Genomic DNA, 24,013 nt, shown 5'->3' with positions numbered 1-24,013 from the left:
ATTATATAAGAAATATAAAACATATTTAGAATTTTGCTTCCCAACCTCCTTGTCCCTTCCCCCAGAAGACTTCATTGAATAATTTCAAAATTTTACATCCCATATTAAATAATGTTAATGTGTTTCCTGAAAGTAAGGACTTACTGAAAAAATTTAAAAGCCTTCACTGAGCACCCAGCATCTGTGAAAAGGTTCTTCAGATCATCCACTGTAACAGAAGGACTGTGAAAACATCACAGAGAGGTAAAGTCAACTATCTTAGTTCCAAATTTCAAATGAAGCTAAGATTAACTTAGGCGATCATCAAATCTCTACAGTATTTTACATTTCAAACACAGACTAATTAAGCCATGCAATGAAGGCATGATTTGCCTTAGACACCCTTCAAAACTTAGAACTGAAATCACTCCCAGAGATCACATTATAGCCGTACAGCAGAAAGACCTATAAAATGAACAACAGCACCAGTGAGGAATGTACACCTCAGAACAATCAACTGTATGACACCTAAAGGGCAGCATTTGCCCAAAAGCAAAGTACAGAAGGAAGGTAGGGGTAGGAAAGTTGGGTAAATGGATACGGAGAACCCAGGAAGGAAGGGGGAAGAGGGCTGGCACATTCAGGGGTTTGCAACCAATGTCACAAAACAAGCTATATATAAATTGTTGAATGGGAACTAATTTGCTCTGTAAACTTTCACCTAGACCACAATAAAATGTTCAAAAAAAAAAACAACATGATTTGGAAGTACCCCAAAAGGTATTCAAGGTTGACACATAGATGTGCTCAAACAATGCAATTTTTGTTTCAAATCTTTGCAGAAGGCATAGTCAGGTATATACAGGGCAAGAAATTCTTTCTATTATTTATTCTTTCAAAGTGATTATTATTGACACCACTGGCTTCAGTAATTGATACCTCCCTAGCTCTGACTTGTCTGCTATGGTCTAGAGTTCTACTCTTTGAACTGCTTTCAGGGTAATTCTGAAGAGGTGGATGTGGTAGCCAGACTAAGATTCCTCCTAATATTCATGTCCTTGGATCGTTTCCTTACATACTGAATAGGGATACCTGCTGCAATCATTAGGATATTGCGAACTCTGACTATGTGTTACTTCTGAGGCTAGGTCATAGAGACACTGCAATTTCTGCCTTGACCTCTTTCTTGGAAGAAGCCAGCTGTCATTTCATAAGGACACTCAAGCAGCCCTATGGAGAGGTCCTCGTGGCAAGAAACTGAGGCCTTCTGTAATCAATCAGGCACATGAGAAAGCCACCTTTGGAAGCAGATCCTCTAGCCCCAGTCAAGGCTTCCGATGATTTTCTCTTAACTACAACTTTATGAGACTCTCAGCCAAAACTATCCAACCAAGCCACTCCTGGATTCCTGGCTCACAGCAACAGTGTGAGATGATCAATGTTTAGTTTTGTGTTATGCTGCTTAGTTTTGGGATGATCTGTTATCGAATAGTAGGTAACTAATCAGTGGTCTATCACATGAGTCAACTGACTAAAAGTAGGCTCTTATTCATCTTCTTGTGACGGCCACTAGGATGGTATAGTAGAACACTAACTAGCTTTGCAGGGAGACACATCTGAGTTCACATACTATTTCTCATCCCGTTGGTATGTTACTTCCCAGTTTCATTGGTAAAAGGAAACTAATGACCTTACTTCCAAAGGTTATTATGTGGATTAAATTAGGTAACACATGTAAAGCAATAACAAAGCACCCTGAATTGCTAGATGATTCAAAATATGTTCTTTCCCTCTTCTAATTAAAAGTCCCAAGATCCTATGCAGGCTGCAATTGAGGACCAGCTCCTGCATAATATACTATATTTAAGAAGCTAAAAAAGATTGCCTCGATACCTAAATATGATGTCATATGCTAAATTTCTAGATCCATGTAATCTAAAATAATTTTTTTAAGTGACTCCTCCAAGATTCCTAGCTGACATGACATTTGCTTCATTGTCCAGCTCAGATTCATGGTTCCTCCATGTAGCCTAACTAGAGACTAGATGGGAGGCTAAGCATTCAACAATATTTTGAGCAATTATTATCATTTTTTGTGGGACAGTTTTTTTTTTTTTTAAACTGTGGTAACTGAGCAATTATTTTTATTCCTAGTCAGCTCTCATTCTGATTCTCAGTGTTTCAGAACTTCACTCTTCTCCCTTCCATCAGCCTTTAAATTTTTACACACACACACACACACACACACACACTAGCTTTTACTCCTTTCTAAAGCTTACCCCACTTTGTGTATTAGTTTAGGCTATACAAAGCTGCTATTTTCGTAGGTCAAAGGTTTCAAGCATTAGAACAGGAGTTGGCAGATGTTTCTGGTAAAAAGCCAGATTGTAAATATCTTAGGGTTTGTGGGCCACGCAGTCTCCGTTTCAACTGTTTATTGTTGTAACACAAAAGCAGCCACAGATTGTATGTAAATAAATTAGTGTGACTATGTTCCATGAAATTTTATTTATGGATGCTGAAATAGGAACTTCATTTAATTTTCTCATGTCACAAAATATACTCTCTTTAATTTTTTTTTCCAACCATTTTAAAATGTAAAAATTACTCTTAGCTCACAGGTCATACAAAAACAGAGTTGTCTCATGGGCTGTAGTTTGTCAACTCCTGGGTTAGAAGATAACTAAAGAACAAGTCAACTACAACACTGGCTAAGGAAGAAACCTGTAGAGTTGCCACATGAAAACAATATTTAGCTTTTAAGTAGTTGATGTATATGCTTTACTGCTTCGAGATAAAAAAGGTAAAGAATTTTTAAACAAATTCTTGGATACATCAATTATTTGATTTTGCTATACTGGCTACTTAAGAGTCTTCTACAAAAGAATGGACAAGTAGGTACCAATGGAATATTTTTGCAGAAACTTATTTTTGTACCCTTTAGTAACCAAAACATAACTATAGGGAGTCTCTAACTTACGACATATTCAAGTTACGATGACAAACTGCACTTAGGTCTGGTTTTTTTTTTCCAGGTACATCTTATTGTTAGTAATATGTACTACATACAATGTTGCAGTGCATATATCTGCTGATGTTAACATTCTCAGATGTTCACTGCAGTTGTTCAAACATCAGATTTATAAAAACACTGGTAATAGAAGACAATAAAAATGAAAACTCAAACAAAAGAAGTATTTGAGTTACGTCAGAACCATTTATGACAGAGTTGTCAGAACAGAACCCCACCCTAAGTTGGGGACTACATGTAGTTGCTAATTCTTTATTTGGAAAGAAGCTTTTCAAACACTGTTATCTTTCACTTTTGGAGTATATGACTGAAGAGAGAATCTTCTTAAATATATTATGCTAAATAAGCTATTACTTCACAGAAACTGGTGACCATAACAACTGCCAAGTCAGAATAATTTCAGAGTTTATTACCTCTCCCAAGCCATACATTTTAGAATATCAATTATCTAAATGAACAACAACTAATTAAATACATACGGGATGTTGGAAAGATGTAGGGTGGCTGACGGTGGAAAAATATTCTGGAAGTTTTTAGAGCCAGGCTTTTTAAAGCGATGCAAAGGACTATTGCTGAAATCCTTAGTCAGACCTTGGTCTTCTTGTCCCTCTCGAGGAAGCTGAACTGCTTGATGTTTGGACAGTGTGGCACGAAGCACTTTTCCGTAAAGTCTCTGACCACTCAGATGGTTCATTGCTAAGACACAGGAAGAAAATAAATCAAGTTTGGGTATTAAGACAGATCCTGTATATCTATCTAAGTTATCATAAATTCTTCTTATTTAATCATTTAAAATTATATTGTCCATTTGAAGGTTAAAATGGCTTGAAAACCCAAAAAACTATTACACTGGGAAATGTATTACATGACTTATTTTACTATACTAACAGTATTTTAAAAAACTCAACCAAACAAATAAAAAATAGCTATCATCCTAGCAGAGTGCCTAGAACATCGTAAGTGCTCAGTAAATGGTTACTGAATCCATTAGTTTCATCTCAAGCAAAGCATTTAAAAAAAACGAGTAGTAATATTTTGATAGTCCTTATAACAGTAAGGCCTTGGAGCAACACTTTCTTGTGCTGTCATTATAAAGTTTGCCCAAGCTTTTATGCTATTCAACAGTTCTAGAAAACTTAATTTGGAAGGAAAACGAATAAATAAAATGAAACAAGTCACATTTACTAGTTTAGCGTTAATGAAGAAATCTACAGTCAAACTCTAAACATCAACAATATGTTCCAGAAGATAAACTTCAAAGAGTAAAAAATATTTTTTTAATCTTAAAATATATATAAGCAAGTCAAAATGATAATGTAGACAGGAGCATAAAAAAGTACTATTCTGTAAAATTATATCCCCACTAACTAGTCATTTGCTTGTTTTGAAGGAAAATTCACATGTAACAAGAACAGATTATCATTATTATTATTATTATTATTATTATTATTATTATTATTCATGAGTACCCAGTTGAGCTTGATTTGCATCTGCCATTTGAACCAAGGCATTTTCTTTCTTATTAAACATAATCTTCACTCGATGTACATCACCATACACTCCTAATTAAATAAAAAACAAGTTTTTAGTGCCTGATTATATAATGTTTAATTGATTGTATTAAACACATTTAAAGAAGGCATTTTTCCTCATACTACATACTCTCCCTGGGCAGTTACACATATATGCTCCCATTCTGGTATCTCTCCCAAGTTCCAGATCTATTAATCGAACTCATCCTTTTTCACTTGGATGTCCCATAAGCACTTCAAAATTCACATATCCCAAACAGATTCATCTCTTCACTTCCAGTATTCACTAACTCTGCTTGAGTCAGACACTTAGAAGCCATCTTTTAACTTCTCCCTTTACCTAAACCCTTACAGCCAATCAATCACCAGTACCCACTGATTCCGTGGCCTAAATATCGTTCACATTTGTCCACTTTTCCCTGTCCTCACTACCATCAAAGCTATCATCACCATTTCACATTGGACTACCACAACAGCCTCCTAATTGATCTCATTATGTCTGATTTGTCTAGTGCTCGCCAAAGTGAGTCCCACATCTCAGAGGGCATGCAAAATGGTTCACTGGTGAGTGGGAATAAAATATTGAAATTCTTAACTTACACTGATCTGTTCGGAGCCCTGGTGGCAAAGTGGTCAAGAGCTCAGTTGTTAACCAAAAGGTCAGCAGTTTGAATCCACTAGCCACTCCTTGGAAATTCTTTGGGGCTGTTCTATTCTGTCCTATAGGTCAATATGAGTTGGAATTGACTCAATGGCAACAGGTTTTATTTTTCATACTAATATGTTTACAGTATTTTACATGAATAAGGCACACCCTCTATGTTTGTTTGCCAACTTCTCCCCCCACCCCCACCCCCCCAAGGTATTTTCATAATGACTGCTATGCCAATTATTTTTTTTAATAGGTTGTAAGAAAAAAAAAAAATCAGCACAGTATGCTTACGAAAATACCTTACATGGGAGAGGGGGAGCAGCTGGTAAACAAGTGTAGAAGGTGCACATTATTTTTGTAGAAATACAGTATATATACTCTTCTAACTCAGAAATGAAGACACTCCTGAAATCTACCTTTCAGCCAAAGATTAGAAAGGTCCATAAAACAGTTACAAATGTGAGGAACATGCTTCTTAGTTCAATCATGTATACGAGACCAAATGGGCAACACCTGGCCCAAAGCAAAGATGAGGAGGCAGGAAGGAACAGGAAAACTGGATGAATGGACACAGCAAACCCACGTGGGAAAGGAAAGGGCAAGAGTGCTGACACATTGAGGGGACTGCAACCAATGTTACAAGTTGTGTATAAATTTTTTAATGAAAAAACTAATTTGCATTGTAAACTTTCACCTAAAACACAGTAAAATAAAAAAACATATGGTATACAAAACAATATGAAAAATTCATTTTTTACTAATTTTTATTATATGATGAAATTATAGGCAGGAGGTTTTACAATGTAAAGGGCATGCTCTCATTTTTTTGCATTCAGTATATTACAAGTAATTGTAGTTTATGTGCTACAGGATATGATCAATATTATCCAAAAAGAGAATCATTATCATACTTTGTAATGCAATGGAAGAATGACTGTGAAAATTTCAAGACACAGAAGAGTGGTGGTTATCTCAGGGACAAACACCTAAGAGCAAGTGAATTAGAGGTGAGGTGTACACTTAAAAAAAAAAAAAAAATTCCTAATTTGCTGCCCTTCTCAGAAATGACCAGTAGCTGAAGTATATACTTAAAAAAAAAAACTAAACGTACACAATTTGTCTTCGAGGTGAGGGTGATATTTCTAAATGAGTGAAAAATCAATTACTTTCAGAAAGAAACATGCTTCCTAAGGCTAGAAAAAAAGGCATATGAAAATGTTTCCATTAATTCATGATTCTGTTACTAAATATTACATGAAATGTGTCCTGAATAAAAACTTATATTGACTGCAAATGAGCATTAAGGATCTTTTTGGAGTGATGGAAATGTTCTAAGATTGGACAGCGGTAATGGTTGCAAAGTCCTGTAAATTTACTAAAAACCATTATGTTGTACACCTAAAGCAGATTAACTATATGGTTTTAAGTTATATCTCAAAAAAACTGTTTTTTAAAAAACCTACCACCCATTCAAAAGACTTAGAAACAATTTTCTATCTTATTTAAAAATCCTCCAGATGAAGAGTATCGATGAGTTTTAACCCATTTGTTAAAGCTATTCAAACGCAACAGTTCATAAAATCGACTGATTTAACGACAGGTAAAATGAGACCTGTCGTCAAACTGGGACCAAGTATAACAAAAATTAGTGCATTACACATAAAAAATCATCATAAATAGTACAGAAACAATGAAATATTTCCACTTAGATTGGGTATCTTTTTCATTCATGACAACCATTAAAACCAAGTATTTAAACAAAGTGAATTTAGAATCAGGACTTTGAATACTAAATCAAAATAAAAAACAAAGATTTCAAATAATAATGAAGTATATTAATTCTATTTCTTACTGAATGCTGTTTTTTCTGAGAAAAAGGTTTTCTATCATAAAAATCTTTTAAATGTTAAATATTGCTTATTTCATTGCTTTCTCATTATTTCTCTGCTTGTGTGCACATTATAGCTATGCATAATGAGCACAGTAAAATATGGATATAATTAATAATTAATTGTTGTTATTTGCCACCAAGTCAGTTCCAATTCATGGAGACCTTATGTATAACAGAACGAAACATGCCTGGGCCCGAGCCATCCCCACAATGGTTTGTTTATGTTTGAGCCTACTGTTGTAGCCACCATATCAATCCATATAATTAATTAACCATGTATAAATTAGGAGTACACACTAAAATTTTTTATACTGAGAACACCATTATGAAGTTTGGAGACTGTACCCACTCCTCACTTATCGATTTACAACAATAGTAAAAAAATCTACTATTCAATTATTTTGTGAATTAATGACGTACGTCTGGTAGTAATGAATGCCGAGGTGTGAGACTACAGTAATGCTGGCTGTGATGGTTAAGATTATGTGTCAACTTGGCTGGGCCATGATTCTCAGTGGTTTGGTGGTTACGTAATGAGGTAATCTGGCAGGTACCTAATGATGTAGTTATCTTTCATTTTGTGATCTGACCTGGTCATCCTCCATTTTCGCATAACGCTGATTTTCATATAATGACCTGCTCTTTGGAACCTAACCATGTCGATAAGTGAGGAATGAGTGTATTTTAAAAACATGAATCTCATTATGGCACTCTGCTGCTTAAAACTATTCAATAGCTTTCCATAGTTCTTAGGTTAAAAACCAAACTCTAATACAGCTTACAAAATCCTGTATGACATTGCCCTATCCATCTGTCCAGCTTCATCACATGTCTCTTTTACACTCTCCCCTGGACTTCCTTCACTTCCATGTATGAGGATTTCTCTCTCTCACCGTTATTACATGTGAAAACACATTTGCCCTCCCTTTTTGCCTGGCTAACTCTTACACATTTTTCGTAAGTGGTCAGGTCTTCCTTGATTCCTCTGCTAAGTTAGGTCCCCCTGTTATATGTTCCCATTACAACCTGTATTTCCCCTATTATGAAGCTATATTGTGATTACCATCTAAGTCTTAGTCACTAACCTCTCCTCAATGTCAAACACACTGCTTAGTATATACAGGTAATCAATAAATACCACTGAATGAACAAATATACTCAATTCACATTTAAAGATAGTATTAAAAATAGCAAAATTGAACTTACCAAATAGGATAAAAAGCCCATGCGGTGTGATAAGCTGTTTGAAAAGGATCACAAAAAACATAAATGTCTGACTAAATAAGTAAAAATTTAAAATAAGTTTACTTATAGTGTAATAACAACAGGTGATTTTGTTTAAACCATTGATTTTATATGCTTTTATATATACTAGTAATGAGTTTTAATAATCCTTAAACACTTTAATTTGATTACATCCTTAGATCATAAGCTACTATTCCTTCTCCTGAACACCTATTTAAATATAATACTCTTCAACTCACATCAGGATTGAGATTGGTGACAAGTAGAACAGAATTTCCTGGTATACCACCAGCCCCAGGAATGGTCATCCTTCCAGTGACAGCAGAAGAGGTGATTGCAAGGGGTCCAAGAGCTCCGGGCACAGCAGAGACTGAAAGACCTTTTAAAACATCAAATGCATTTCATATGCTAGTTACCTAAAGAATTATAACACTTAATATAACTTAGCAAATAAATGAAAACAAAAGCACAAATATAGAAGAAAACATGTCATGGCTACCATGAGAATATCAATGGCCAGTTTTCTGCCCTACAGAGTGTGTCTGGAAGTTAAGTTCCTTACTGGTTGACATCATACTTAGTACTTTATTATTTACACAGTACTTTGTAAACTCACTGGTCTGAAAAGCCATTAGACTTTTTTTTGAAGGTCTATAAAAAAAAAAAATTTTTTTTTTTTTTTTAATCAACTACAAGTACAGGCAATCTTTGGGTTATGAGTGTGCAACTTAGGGACAATTTGCCCTTTAATGTTATATAAATTTGCTCTCACTTTGAAATGAATGAACCAACTCCTACTTGCAACAAATTCTTCATCACAATCACCTTCACTTGATGTAAAGTTTTCAAGCTTTTTCTTGCACTAACCCAAACCCAAACCCACTGCCGTCAAGTTGATTCCAACTCATAGCAACCCTACGGGACAGAGCTGAACTGCCCCACAGGGTTTCTGAGGAGTGACTGGTGGATTCAAACTGCTGACCTTCTGGTTAGCAGCTGAGCTCTTAACCGCTGCACTAAAAAAAAAAAGCACTAAAGCAAGGCTAAATAAGAACTGTATGCACCTGTTCCAACTTACCTACAAATTTGACTTAAAGACACAGGAATAGATCTAATTTGTAACCCATGGACTGCCTGTACTCCCTTTGTTTCTTGAAACAGATGTATTCTAGCACATTTTTATAAAGTGGATGTAATTTTAATATTGACTTCCACCATAAAATCAGATATATTAAGAAATTATCAAAATATCTAAAATGAGGAAAACCATCACTACTTCCAAATGCCTACCAATTAAACTTTTGTATGCTTCAAATAAAAACTATGTATAATGCCTCTATTTTAATGGGATATGTAGAGTAGTCATTTAATTAAACATATATTAAGATGTCTTAAAGCTGCTAAAAAACTAAAATTTAAACTTCAACCTTCATATCACGCTTTCCTTTCGAGTTAACACCATCTTCTTTTTCAAAGAAATAGTTTAAATTCTCAGAATTAGAAGGGTTAGGATATAAAGATTATTGTCAGACGGCAGCTACATTGCAATTTAAAATTAGAGTTATATTCGTGAATCAGCCAGAAGCTGGAAATAATAACATATACGATGGGCTTAACACTATGCCATGCCCCTTAATCACCAACCTCAGAGTGTTACCCTTGGGCACCAGAGACAAGACTACAAGGTAATTTTTTTCTCCTTAAATTATGGTCAAATTAGTTCTTATATTTGGAAAAGAGTGAGAAGCCATTACAAAAGTATTAACCAACTACTATAGTCATCTCCATTAAAGAGGAAAAAAAAATACATACATGTATACACACACATACACACATCTATATCCCCTGAAATAAACAGCATGCATACCCTTTTATGGTGTAATCTGAACTCGCTAATGACAAACCAGCTTTCTAAGGAAGGTGAATAGTAAATATTAATTCAAATTATATACTGACTGCATACTACGTATTGAGTTATAATCACAGGCATTGAGAACACAAAGACAAATAAGACACAGGTCTGTTCAATACATAATTGATGGGTTTATCAGCAAAGACAGAAGCTGCTTACACATTTTATATAATAACTCAAAGACAAATCTAAGCTATTTAATGTAGTCAACCTACAGTTATCTGTACCAATGGCAAGTATAAATGATGCAGACCATACAATGGAATTAATAGAGCTGAGACTGGAAACACAGAGAATTCTTCGGAACATACATGGAAGCTGTGCATCACACAACAAGCCACTGCTATGGCTGATGCACACAATGCTCTTACTGTGAATCTTTCAAACATGATACATTTTTTTCATCTTATAAGTTCCTGGAAAAAGCAGAACTCCCTTAAAAAATAATTTTTAATTCAATTTTAAAATAGTCACCTGCAGCTTGAGGAAACCCAATGGCTGGGCCAAATCCAGCAGCCCCTGCATATGGTGAGGAAATTATGCCTGGTGCACCTAATGGGGAAGAGAAGCTAAAATAAGTACATTATCTTCTATAAATGTAGTTATCAAAGCAATACAACACGGCTATATGAGAGTATATCACCGATAAAGACATTCTCTTTTGAGGTAAAACAAAACAAAACCTGTTGCCATCGAGTGGTTTCTGACTCATAGCAATCCTATAGGACAGAGTAGAATTGCCCCGTAGAGTTTCCAAGGAATGCCTGGTAGATTCGAACTACTAGCCTTTTGATTAGCAGCTGTTGCTCTTAACCACTACGCCACCAGGGTTTACCTGTTCAACCAAAACAAAAAACAAAAAACCAGGTGATCCCTACTGTATAAGTAAACTGCCTCTGTCAGCTCCAGAGACTAACTCCTCTCAACTGGGTTTAAGTTTTAAGAGTACAGCTTAGCTACCTTGTGGGTTTTTAAAGTTCTGGATTAGGCTGGGACTCTTGGCCTTATTTAGAGCCTTGTTTAAATATGAAAACTATCAAATACTTACTAAATCGTACTTTATGGAGTGCTGGGCTGATAAAAGAAACATGAGGTAAAATACTAGCCTTTGAGAAGCTTACAAACTAAAATGCTCAGGGTCTAGTGGTATAAATGCAAATGTACCGCAAATGGTCTAACAAAAGCCCTGTGAATGAGAGTGCCACTAAAAAGGTAAAAGACAAGATGGAGAGAGCAAAAGGCTGAGCCTGAGATTATCAGCTAGTACGAGAAGGAAGAGCAACATCCTCAGGAAAAGAGAAAAAAAGAAATAGGGAATTATAGTCCCTCAGAATCTAGAAGAAGAGTTTCAAAGTAGGGAGAAGGATATTTCAACAGAAGTCAAAGAGAATGAGAAATGAAAAAGGTAACAGGAATAATAGCTTTACAGCAATAGTGAGAAGTCAGGCTGCAAAAGTCAAAGGGAGGTTTTTTGTTTTTAAATGTTAGGGAGATGTATATTTACAGGCAGAAGTAAGTAGGATATATTTTCCAGAGGAATTAAAAGCTCGTATAATTTTGTTCTCTTCATTAAATTATTTAATGTAATTTGCTAAATATGTAACTGACTTAATTTAACAGTTCAAGAAAATATAAGAGATTCAGGGATAGAGGTAGCAGTGAGAACTGACAGTACATGAAGATACAAAAATTGGGTGTAACTGATGAAATAAGGGAGAATGGCATCCACTCAACAAATATTTACTGAAAACATATTATGAGCCTGTTATAGATTGAACTGTGTTCCCCCCAAAATGTATGTCAATTGGCTAGGCCATGATTCCTAGTATTGTGTGGTTGTCCACCGTTTGGCCATCTGATGTGATTTTCCTATGCCTTGTAAATCCTATACCTCTGTGATGTTAAAGAGGTAGGATTACACACAGTTATGTTAATGGGGCAGGACTCAACCTACAAGATTAGGTTGTATTTTGAGTCAATCTCTTTTGAGATATAAAAGAGAGAATTGAGCAGAGAGGAGGGGGACCTCCTACCACCAAGAATGAAAAACCAGGAGTGGAATGCATCCTTTGGACCCTGGGTCCCTGCGCTAAGAAGCTCCTAGACCAGGGGAAGATTGATGACAAGGACCTTCCCCAAGGCCAACAGAGAGAGAAAGCCTTCCCCTGGAGCTAGCACCCTGAATTCAGACTTCTAGCCTCCTAGGCTGTGAGAGAATAAATTTCTGTTTGTTAAAGCCATCAACTTGCGGTATTTCTGTTATAGCAGCACTAGATAACTAAGACAAAGCCAAAGTTCTTCTAGTGTTGAGGAAGCACTGAAAAAAGAACACAAGAATCTTTGTCCTTGCTAAACTTACATTCAAGTGGGCTCAAGACCATAGATAAAAGGGTTCATCTTTGCACCAGACAGAACTATATTTAAGGCAAAAAGGAGGAAGTTAATGGAAAAGATAAAAAGAATTTAGCAAAAGGCTTCAAGATAGGTATAAGCAACTAGGGAACTTTATGCAAGAAAGTCCAATTAATTAAACATGCGGGAAGGTACGGTAGATTGTATTACTGGTGCCAGGTGTTTGCTTGCTCCCTGCCCAACCTTCCATATAACTCTAGCCAGTCACTGACTTGCAGTGCCTCCTGCAATTCATACCGGGCTTGATCATGTGACATGTTTGACCAAGGAATACAAGCAGACATGACGTAAGTCAACTCTACAGAGATGCTTTAAGAGGCATTCTGAGTTTACACCAGCTCTCTTATTCTTTTCTCTCTGCCACAAGAATGCCATGTCTCAAATACAGGTGACACCGTCAGCCTGGGGCCTAGATGAAAAAGACATGTGGAGGAGAATTCCAACACCTGACTCAGAACTGCCAGTAAGTCGTGTGAGAGAAATAAATGTTAATCACTGTAAACCACTGAGATTGGTGGGGAAGGGAGTAGTTTTTAAATCCTGCCAAGACAGTAATACAGGAAGTTATGAGGGGAGGATGAAGCAGAAGATTAAAAGTAGGTATTAGAGAAATGGTCAGAGTAGGTCTAAGAAGGCAGCATGAGTAAAACCTCTCTGAAGATATCTAGGGGAAAAGCACCCCAGGCAGAAGGAATAGCCAGTGGAGTAACTGGAGGTGGGAACATACCCGGCACATGTGAGAAACAGTAAGCATGTCAGTATGGTGAACAGAAGGAGTAAGGGGGGAGAGTCAAAGAAAATGACATCAAAGAGGTAAAAGTGGGGTGAATGGTATAGGCCCTTGCAATCCAATTTTAGGACATGCGAGTTTATGCTGAAAGAAATGGGGAGCCTTTTGGGGGTTGTCAGAATCACAGTGAAATGATTTGACTTATTTTTCTTTTCTAATTTAGATGTAATAAACTGTACATACATACAAGGGCACAATATGATGAGTTTGACATGTTTACACATGTGAAACCATCATTACAACCAAGATACGAACACTGTCAACACTCCTGAAAATTTCACGTCCCTTTGCAATCCATTTAACCCTCTAAACTTTGTCCCCAGGCAACCACTGATCTACTTTCTGTCACTATAAATTAATTTACATTTTACAGAATTATATATACAAAGAATCATACAGTAGGTATTCTTTTTCTGTCTGGTTTCTTTCTTTCAACATGTTTTTTTGGACTTCTTTCATTTGGCATAATGTTCTTGCACTTATCAATAGTTCATTCCTTTATATTGCTCAGTAATATTTCACTGCATGGATATAAAAAACATTTTATTTATCCACCCACTTGTTAATACCCAGGAGTAGAACGGCTAGGTCATTTTGCTTTTTAAGAGAAACTGCCAAACTCTTTTCCAAAGTACCATTTTACACTGCCATCAACAGGGTATGAAAGTTACAGATCCTCTACATTGCTGGAAGGGTCAGTTTTTTCATTTTAGCCATTCTAATAGGCATGGAGTAACACTATATTGTGATTGTGATGGTTAAGATTGTGTGTCAACTTGGCTGGACCACGATTCTCGGTGTTTTGGCAGCTGTGTAACATTGTGATCGCTTTCCTGTTGAAATCTGATCCGTGGTCACCCTCATAACGGAATCTGCTGAGTGGTACCGGTCGGGGTGGGGCCTGTGGCAGCCCCTCAGCCTTCATCTCTCCACTATCCGTCACTAACCTCCTTCCTGCTCGCCTTGCAAACGTTGTTAGCTTGTTCTGGGTCCAGCAGCTGTCTCTTGTCTGACCTCTGGTTCTTGGAACTTGAGCTAGTAGCTACCTGTTCACCTTGGGATTCACCTATCTTCACAGCCTGCGAGCAAGAGTCCTGCTCCTCAACCTGTTTATCTTGGGTTCACCAGCCCCTGTGGCTAAATGACTCAGGAGAAACCTTGTGGTCTTGCCTGCCCATGTTGGGGATTCCTTGACTGTCACAACCTATGTGCGGGATCCCTGCTCTCCAACCTGCTCATCTTGGGTTCAGCAGCTTCTGTGGCTCTGTGAATTGGGAAAAGACTCTTATCCTGATCCAAAGACTTGGGATGTTCCAACCCCTACAATCGCATGAGCTGTTTCCTTAATATAAATCTCTATATATTTATACGCATTACTGGTGTTGCTTCTCTAGAGAGCCCAGCCTAAGACATTGATTATTATTTGCATTTCCTGATGACCAGCGATGCTGAGCATCTTTTCATGTGCTTATTGCCATTTGTGGAAACCCTGGTGGTGTAGTGGTTAAGTGTTACACACCTGCTAACCAAAAGAGTGGCAGTCTGAATCCACCAAATGCTCCTTGGGAACTCTATAGGACAGTTCTACACTGTCCTATAGGGCAGCTGTGAGTCAGAATCAGCTCGATGGCAACGGGTTTGTCTTTTTTTTTAATTGCCATTTGTACACCATCTTTGGTAAAGTACCTCTCCAAATCTTTTGCCCATTTTTTAAACTGGTCGTAGCTTTCTTTTTATTGAACTGTCAAAAATCTGTTGCCATCGAGTCAGTTCTGACTCATAGCAATGCTATAGGACAGAGCAGAATTGTCCCCACAGGGTTTCCAAGGCTGTAATCTTTACAGGGAAGAAGTACAACCAGAATGCTTCTTAGAAGCAAAGATGGTGAGACTATGTCTCACATACTTTGGACATGTTATCAGGAGGGAGCAATTTCTGGAGAAGGACATCATGCTTGGTAAAGTAGAGGGTCAGTGGAAAAGAGGAAGATGCTCAACGAGATGGATGGACACAGTGGCTGCAACAAAGGGCTCAAGCATAAAGATTGTGAGGATGGCGCAGGACCAGCAGTGTTTCGTTCTGTTGTACACAGGGTTGTGATGAAAAGGAACCATCTGGATGGCACCTAATAATGATAATAATCTTTACAGAAGCAGAATGCCATACATCTTTCCTCCACAGAGTGGCTGGTGGGTTCAAACTGCCAACCTGTCAGTTAGCAGCTGAGAGCATTTAACCACTGTGCCAGCAGGAACCCTTTTTAATTGAACTGTGAAAGTTCTTTTTTTGATATAAATCATTTGTCTGATATATGTGTTATAAATATTTTTTTCCAAGTTTGTGGCTTACCTTTTGGTAAAACTTAAGAAATTTTGATGTACAATATCAATTATTTCTTTATATGGTTTCTGCTTTTTATGTTCTAGTAAGAAATTTTAAAGGTTTAAGTTTTACATTTAACTCTAAGATCCATTTCCAGTTAATCTGTCAGTACGGTGTAAGGTAAGGATCAATGTTTCCCCTCCTACTCTCAAATACAGACATCCAGTTGTACTAGAACCATTTGTTTAAAAGATTTTCCTTTCCCTATTGAATTACATTCGTAATTTGCGTGTCTATTTCTAGATTATCTATTCTGGTCCATTAATCTATATATCTATCCTTTTGCCACTACCAAAGTGTCTCAATTACTCCAGCTTTATGTTAAAGCTTGAAATAAAATGAAAAAAAAAAAAAATGTATTGCTTTGGCTATTCTAGATGCTTTCTTTTTCCATTTCTGTATAAATTTTCCCGTTGCCATCGAGTCAATTCTGACTCATAGCAACCCTAAAGGACAGAGGAGAACTGCCCCATAGGGTTTCCAAGGAGTGCCTGGTGGATTTGAACTGCTGAACTTTTGGTTAGCAGCTGTACCACTTAACCACTATGCCTCCAGGGTTTCCTATTATCCTCATATTATAGATGTGCATAGAGGTGCAGAAAAGTTAAGTAATTTGCCTAAGGTAACACAAGTCGTAAGTAATGGATTCAGAGTTAGAATACAAAAAGTATGGTCCATAAGCACTATGCTATGCTATATGAAATAAAAAGTGTGACGTTCTTAGAAATAAATCTAACAAAAAATATGCAATCTTTATGGGGAAAAGTCACAAAATTTTACTGAAAGACATTAAAAAAGACCCACACAAATGGAGAGGTATACAGTGTTCAAAGACTAAAAGGCCCTATGAAAAAGATTTTAACTATCTTCTAACCGATTTATAAATTCAATGTAATCTCAAGAAAAATCTCAATAGCTTTTTGTTTGAGGAACTTAACAAGTTGATACTAAAATTCATATGAATTCCAAATGGTGAAGAATTGCCAAAATACTCATAAAGAACAAGATAAAAAGATTTACTGTATATCAAGACTTGTGGTAATGACAAAGGGAAAGATACCTAGATTAATGGAAGAATGCCCAGAAAAACAACCACACATTTATGTAAATTCAATACATGACAAAAGTGGCAGTGTTGATCAGTAAAGGACTGACTTTTCAATAAACAGTGCTAGAAGAACTGACTACCCATGTGAAAAAAATAAAACCAGATCCCCATCTCATACCATATACAAATTCCTGGTGGACTATGTATCTAAATTAGAGAAAAAACAGCAAGTAGCTTTAAATTAAAAACTATTTTTACTTAAAAATGATATTTATATATAATCATAATCCCCTAGACTAATGAAAAACAGAGCTACAAACAAATATTAAGATCAAGTCAGTGGTATGAGTTAGCAATTCTAAATCTACTTTTTGTATATTCTAAGATTGAACAAATAAGTAAATATGTTGAGGATAATGGGAACCAGCTTTTTCAATCTTAGAGAAGAGAGTTACTAATGTGAAAGGGTACTGGATTGAAATGGGAGGTATCAGCTTAAAAGTGTGATTTTTTTTCTTAAACACACACACACACACACACACACACACATAGAGAGATTTATGAAACACACATATCCTAGCTGTGTCTGTTAGAGTGCCTAGAAGCAACGATGCCCCATTAGCAATGGGCATACCTAATGCCTAGATACTGATTTCTAACATACTATTTCCCACTGAAAGGAACCAGGCTGGGTTTCTTGGAGTAACGGCTGACTCCAGGGCTGGGGCAGGGAAGGTAAAGAGATTGGAATATCTTCTGCCAAAAAGTAAGTTAGTGCTCAATGATAAGGATATGTCAAAAGGACACATAGGCCAGTGTGGAAGGGCTCCCATTGGCCAAATCTTTGACAATTTGGACATTAAAATGAATAATGATAACAGGAAATTATAACTCAACCCACAGGATAAAATAAGAGTCTATGAGTTCATACTGACATGAATAAATAAATAAATGGGAGGAAAAAATGACAGAAAAGTTCTTCTTTATAACAGAATGCCAGCTAATAAATGTAGAAGGCAAAATGGGATTAATACATCACCACATAGCAGCCATCACAGTATATGATTCTGACAATCAGTGTTAAAAGTGAAGAGAAACAGGATTTCTACTTACGTAGTCTTCAAGTATTTCCCTATAAATTAACTGCAAAGGGAAAAAATAGTAACTTTAAAGGGAAGAAACCTGGAAAATACTACCTTAATCAAGTGATCAAAGTTAACATCACAAAGAATAGGATAAATCAACATGATGTGATGTCTCCTGATGTAATAAACTTAAAAAAAAAAAAAAAAAAGGTATCACTTCTGTGGTATTTCTGACAAAAAATGCAAAATACCGATGAGGGAAAATCAGACATCCATATTTAAGAGATATTCTACAAAATTACCCCGCACATTCTTCAAAAATGCAAAGGCCATAAAAGACAAAGAATGACGAAACGTTCCATATTAAAGCACTCTTAAGGGACAATAACAAATGAATTAGCTTGATATCAGTTTGTATTCTTGCCAGAAAAAAATTCTGTTATAAAGGACATTTCACAACTGGCAAACACTTAAAAACTTTTATAGGTTAGATAGTAGAATCGTATGAATGTTAACTTCCTGATTTTAATAAAATGAACAGTATTTAGGTAAGAATGTTCTTGTTCTTAGAAAATACACACTGAGTATTCAGAAGTAAAGGTGTCATGCCTGCAACCTACTCTCAAATGGTTCGGGAAAATGGAAATGTACATATATTTACTTGTACACAGAGATATGTGCATATATTATACATATATACATGCACATACAATCAAAGAGACGATAAAGCAAATGTGGCACAATGTTAATGACTGGAAAATCTGAATGAAGGGCATAAGGGAGTTCATTGTACTATCACTGCAACTTAAATTATTTCAAAATAAAGTTACTAAAATACTACAAAACTTTAGAATATGAGTAGATATCTTTATGATCTCAGGGCAACAGATTTTTTAAGATACCAGAAAAACATAAACGAAATGACAAATGGACTTGACTAGATAAAAATATCATGAAGTAAATAAAGCATTAAGTCACAAATTGGGAAAAACTATCTGTAACACATACAACCAAAAAAGGACTAGTATAAGAAATTTTTTTTTTATAAGAAATACACAAAGAATTCCTACAAAATCAACAAGAAAAAACAAGAATCCAAACACAATAATAGGCAAAAGATCTGAAAAGAAAATTCTTGAGGATGGCCAATAAGCAAAAGTATGTTCAACCTCATTTAGTAATCAGAAAAACACTTAAGAATCATAGCCATATGTATGAGTATGGATGAATTTCCCCCCAAAAAATGCTAAGTTAAAGAAAGAACATGCAAAAGAAAATAGCATGATTCCATTTACATAAAACCCTAAAGAGATGTGAAAATTTTACCCTTTCATTGCCCATGGTACTTATAGTGATCACTTTTTCAGCCTCTGGGGTTTATTGGGACGCTCTTTTCCCACTGACAGCACATGCTGCCACAAGGTGGGGGCCTTTATGACTGTCTGAAACCAAAGAAATGGGTGTGTGCTGCAAATTACTGTTTTTTGTATGAGGTGAAAGGAGCCCTGGTGGCACAGCAGTTAAAGCATTCAGCTGCTAACTGAAGGGTCAAGCACTTGGAACCCACCACTAGCAACTCCACAGGAGAAAGATGTGGCAGTCTGCTTCCATAAAGATTCACAACCTCGGAAACTCTAGGGGGCAGCGTACTCTGTTCTACAGGGTTGCTATCAGTCAGAATCAACTCGACAACAATGGGTTTAGTCTTGGGTTTGGTATGAGATGATGCCAAATCGGTATTTTTTTAATGTAAAATATGAGTTTTGAAAATTTTTTATGTGGTATACATATGTGCCTCTGGGCTCCAGGGATAGGATTAGGGGCACACATATATACCACTGTACTCTGAAGGTAGGATTGTGAGAGTGGGAAAGAAAAAAAATCCACACTACCTATCAAAAATTCAGACACACTCAATGATTCACTATGCTTCCATTAATTAAAACACACAGTATCAACAAAAAATTCTAGGCAGGAAATAATTGGGTTCTGAAAGGGTTAAAAAGTACCATTTACAGCTGCATAAATACATGGTTAAAAAACAAAACAAAGGGAAAAAAAGAGAATGGGTATCATCAAATTTGGGACTATGGTTATCTTGGGACAGGGAGAACAGAAACGCAACCGATGAGGAGGGGCACAGTGGGTGCTTCTTCAGTATGTGCAAGTATTCCATTTCTTAACCCAGGAGATAATTACATGGGGGATTCAAAAATATAGTTACAGGTTTTAGAAGCTTTTCTATAGGTATAATACAGATTACTAAACACAGGGACAGACTGCTTATGACCCAGTCCCAAGAACTTCACAGGATAACTTTTAAACAGACCTTTAAACCACTTCTAAAGAGCGAGAAAGAGCAACCAGTAAGGTAGAAAGTCAGGAGTGTGGTATTCAGAAGCCACACAAGAGAAACAAGTGGGAACAGTGAACTGTGTTAAATACTAGCGAGAGGCAGAGTAGATAAACTTTCAAACAATACAAAAAGTATTGCTCTCTGTTTGATGAATCATTTAGCTTAGGATGTACTCATTATTTTGCAATGACTAAGGATGTATGTATAACACAATGAAAAAGGATATGAACATTCTGATATTTTATATTCAGAAACCAAAATTTTTTACCACATTTTTAAAGTATCCTCCTCCTGCAACGCAGAAAATTAATTACGCGAATAGTGTATTCAATTGTTCTAGTAAGTGCAGTTCTGCATTCGATAGCCAAGTTCTGGCAGACTTGAATGATGGCCCCAATTTCTATTATTTGCTATCGAGATAACAATGACAAAGACCACTGGCTCTGCCAGATGGGCCACAAAAATTAGGTGGTGTAACAAATATAAAACACAAACATTTGGTTAAACAGGCCAAAATTTCAGCAATTTTAGGAACATGTACTACACAATTTAACTTGACCATTTTAGTTACAAATTAAAAAAAAAAAAAAAGCTTTTACTTTAAAATAAAGTTGCAAAGTATTTTCTAGAAAATTTTGGACAACCATGTGGCCATAGTGGTTCTTTCATTTTCTCACCTGAAAATTGAAGATGAACTAAATACTAGTTACGGTCTCATTTAATAATAACATTTTCTGGAATAATTTGAGAAAGAAAAATCAATCCTAAAGGGTAATAAAATTTATATAGCCTTATCTAAATAATAAACTACACTTCTGAGACCTATAAAACCAAGAAGCAGCATACATTAACCTAAAGATGTAGCTAACTGTGCCATCATTGCTTTTTCCTTTATATATTTTTCTTAAAATGTATAAACATATTGAAAACTAATTATAAAAATGAGGAAGTTCCTCAAAGCTACATTTAAAGAGACAATTTAGAAAGCTATATTTTCATTAATGTGAAAACGCAACTTCACACAAACTTATTAAGATAAAGATTTTCATCTCTAACATTTAAAAAACAAAAATAAGCTCTCTTTTTTTGAATAAAGACTTAATTTAGGCTTCATTTTAAAAATATTATTCTACTTAAAAGGGGGAAAATATTTTTTCAAGAGCATGTAGGGCAAAACTCTCTTGGCTATAAACCAACATATTTAAATCAATACTTTAATATATAAGACTATTAATTTGAAGCAAATGGTTGTGTGGTTTATAAAAAATGAGTAATATTAATGTTAGAAAATAAATTTGTAACTGAATTTCAGAATCCACTTATTTTGCCAACTAATAAAAACTCCTGATGTTAAGATTTAACTGATGGAACACATTTTGTTCTAGGATTCTTGCTTTCTTTTAGAAATTCCGAGAGACCAAGGAGAAAAAGACTAATTGACACACAGGGATTAATAAATGAAACATGTATCTTCAGAAAATTTGCTTGGTGACATAAAAAGCAACTACTCACCAAAAGCAGCAGCCATAGGGGGTTCAAGAGATGGTTGGCCATCACCAGTAGGAAGGTCTAAGCGAGTGAAGTCTCTGCTTTTGTCATTATTATATTTCACATTAAGGCTGGTGAGCTTGGAGAAGTCAATACGCAGAGTGCAGCATGCATTATAGATATTCTGGCCATCCAGAGCCTAAAGCATGTAAGAAAGGGGCTGATGTTTTCACAAGACGACAACACTGATAAATCAAGTAGCCTCTACTTTCGCACAGAGTGGCAATCAGGTGTAAGGCAGAAAGCAATGGACTAAAAACCAAAGACCTAGGCTTACTTTTACTTCTGTCACTGAGAAGAAAAAGACAATTTCTAAGTTTCCACTTTTTCATCTGTAAAATGAAAATATCACCAATCTTTCCTATACATGCCTGTGGTAAAACCAAATGAGAGAGGAGAAACAGAAAAGTCTGGAAAACCATTGGGTATTATATAAAAATATTAGCTATTATTATTTCACTTGCAGCAAATGTTTAAAGACAGTTTAATTTTACATTTCATCTTAATTCATTTGGTTATGTTTACATGGGTTTGAAAGAAACAAAGACTTTGTAAATGGTACTTGTCAGAGACACGAAATCTTATCTACTACTTATTTTCTTTTGCCTTGTAAATTTATTTTATAACACTTTGAATAATAACTAAGCTGAGGGAAATCTGGAGTCACTTCTGACAAAAGACCAAAGATCTGTAATCCTTTCACTCTGCAATAACAAAAATTTAACACAGAAATATCTGTAGCCACAATGACTTTCAAAAATGCTTAAATTTATAAAAATAGATACTAGAAACCAAAGCACGTAAAAATAAAATAAAATAAATATACAAAAAACCCTGACTTTTCATAATAGTCACTGGCAAATATCCCACCATAAAGGTACAAAATAATGTATCCAGGCAGATGGTACAGCAAATACAAAGGAAACATTCCTAATCATTTGTACAGTGTACAAATGTAGTATAAACCTTAGTCCCTATCTTTAGGAAGAAATTAGAAACAGTTCAGATACCAATATAAGACTAAAGCATTAAGGTAGAGGCTAGATCTCAACAGACAGGAACAATGGGTCAAACATAACCAAAGAGAACGTAATGTTTTGTATTTTGTCAAAAGAGTCAAGTGTTCATGTACTAAAAATAAGGACAACATGAACTGACAGTGGCATATTTTCTAAGACTTAAAAAATCTTTACCAATTTAGAGCTCAATAGGAATCAACAGTGAACATGGTTACAAAAAGTGAAATCAATCAACCTTTGGCTGATTTAATAGAAGTAAATGAAGGCACAAGGGCAAAGATAATTCTACTTTATTAGATTACATAAGGAGTACTGTGCTCAGTTCTAGCCTTTAAATATGACAAATAGGAATGGGTTCCAGATATGTGAAAGATGATGAGAAATGAAACCACGTCATATGAAGAAAGAAGAAGTAATGCTTAAAAAAGAATACCTAGTAAGACAAGGTAAGAAAGAAGACATGATGGGTTCCTTCAGATATCACTGAGGTAAATAATTAATAACTGAAAAATGAAAAGTAAATATGGTCACAATTACCATTCTGGCATAATGTGCATTCACTGGGTCAGCATACTGAAGCAAAGCTTGAAACTGATTATTCTTTGTAAAGGTGATAATCTTCAAGACTGTGCCAAATTTAGAAAATATCTGAAAAAAAGTTCAGATTAGGTTAAATTTGAGGAAAATATTAAACAAAATAACCTTATAAATACAATTTGATTTACGGATCCATTTTAAAATAAAAATAAACTTTCTCTATTAAAACTGTTGGCACACATTTCACCAAAGAGGACATTCAAATAGCCACCAAACACATAAAAAGATGCTTAATGTCATTAGTCATCGGAGAGATGCAAATCAAAACCACAAAGATACCATTTCACCCCTACTAGGACAACTAAGATTAAAAAAACAAAACAGAAAACAACAATTGTTAGTGAGGATGCGGGGAAACTGGGACTCTTATCCATTGCTGGTGGGGATGCAAAATGGTATAGCCGATGCAGAGAAGTGTGGTGGTTTCCTCAAAAAATAAAAATAGATCTTCCATATGACCCAGCAATTCCACTCCTAGGTATATACCGAAAAGACTTGAAAGTAGAGACTCAAAAAGTGACTTGTACACCAGTA

At 35.6% G+C, this 24,013-nt stretch overlaps 1 protein-coding gene across 6 annotated transcripts in view; it reads right to left on the bottom strand.

Annotated features, from left to right (window-relative positions):
• PTBP3 (polypyrimidine tract binding protein 3) overlaps positions 1 to 24,013 on the bottom strand; it is a 107,918-nt gene that overhangs the window by 5,083 nt on the left and 78,822 nt on the right. For all 6 annotated transcript variants that reach the window (XM_010587740.3, XM_010587736.3, XM_023545051.2 and 3 more), the window contains 8 exons: positions 23,420 to 23,530; positions 21,828 to 22,002; positions 10,717 to 10,794; positions 8,570 to 8,709; positions 8,292 to 8,325; positions 4,480 to 4,572; positions 3,490 to 3,706; positions 145 to 222 (listed from right to left, as the gene is read on the bottom strand). In XM_010587740.3, coding sequence (XP_010586042.1) covers positions 145 to 222; positions 3,490 to 3,706; positions 4,480 to 4,572; positions 8,292 to 8,325; positions 8,570 to 8,709; positions 10,717 to 10,794; positions 21,828 to 22,002; positions 23,420 to 23,530 — 926 coding nt within the window. The remainder of the gene's footprint in view (positions 1 to 144; positions 223 to 3,489; positions 3,707 to 4,479; positions 4,573 to 8,291; positions 8,326 to 8,569; positions 8,710 to 10,716; positions 10,795 to 21,827; positions 22,003 to 23,419; positions 23,531 to 24,013) is intronic.

The sequence above is a fragment of the Loxodonta africana genome, chromosome 9, assembly GCF_030014295.1.
Source record: "Loxodonta africana isolate mLoxAfr1 chromosome 9, mLoxAfr1.hap2, whole genome shotgun sequence".
Classification (NCBI taxonomy): Eukaryota; Metazoa; Chordata; class Mammalia; order Proboscidea; family Elephantidae; genus Loxodonta; species Loxodonta africana.
The sequence above is the reverse complement of the archived record's forward strand: the minus strand, read 5'-3'. Positions and strand labels throughout refer to the sequence as shown.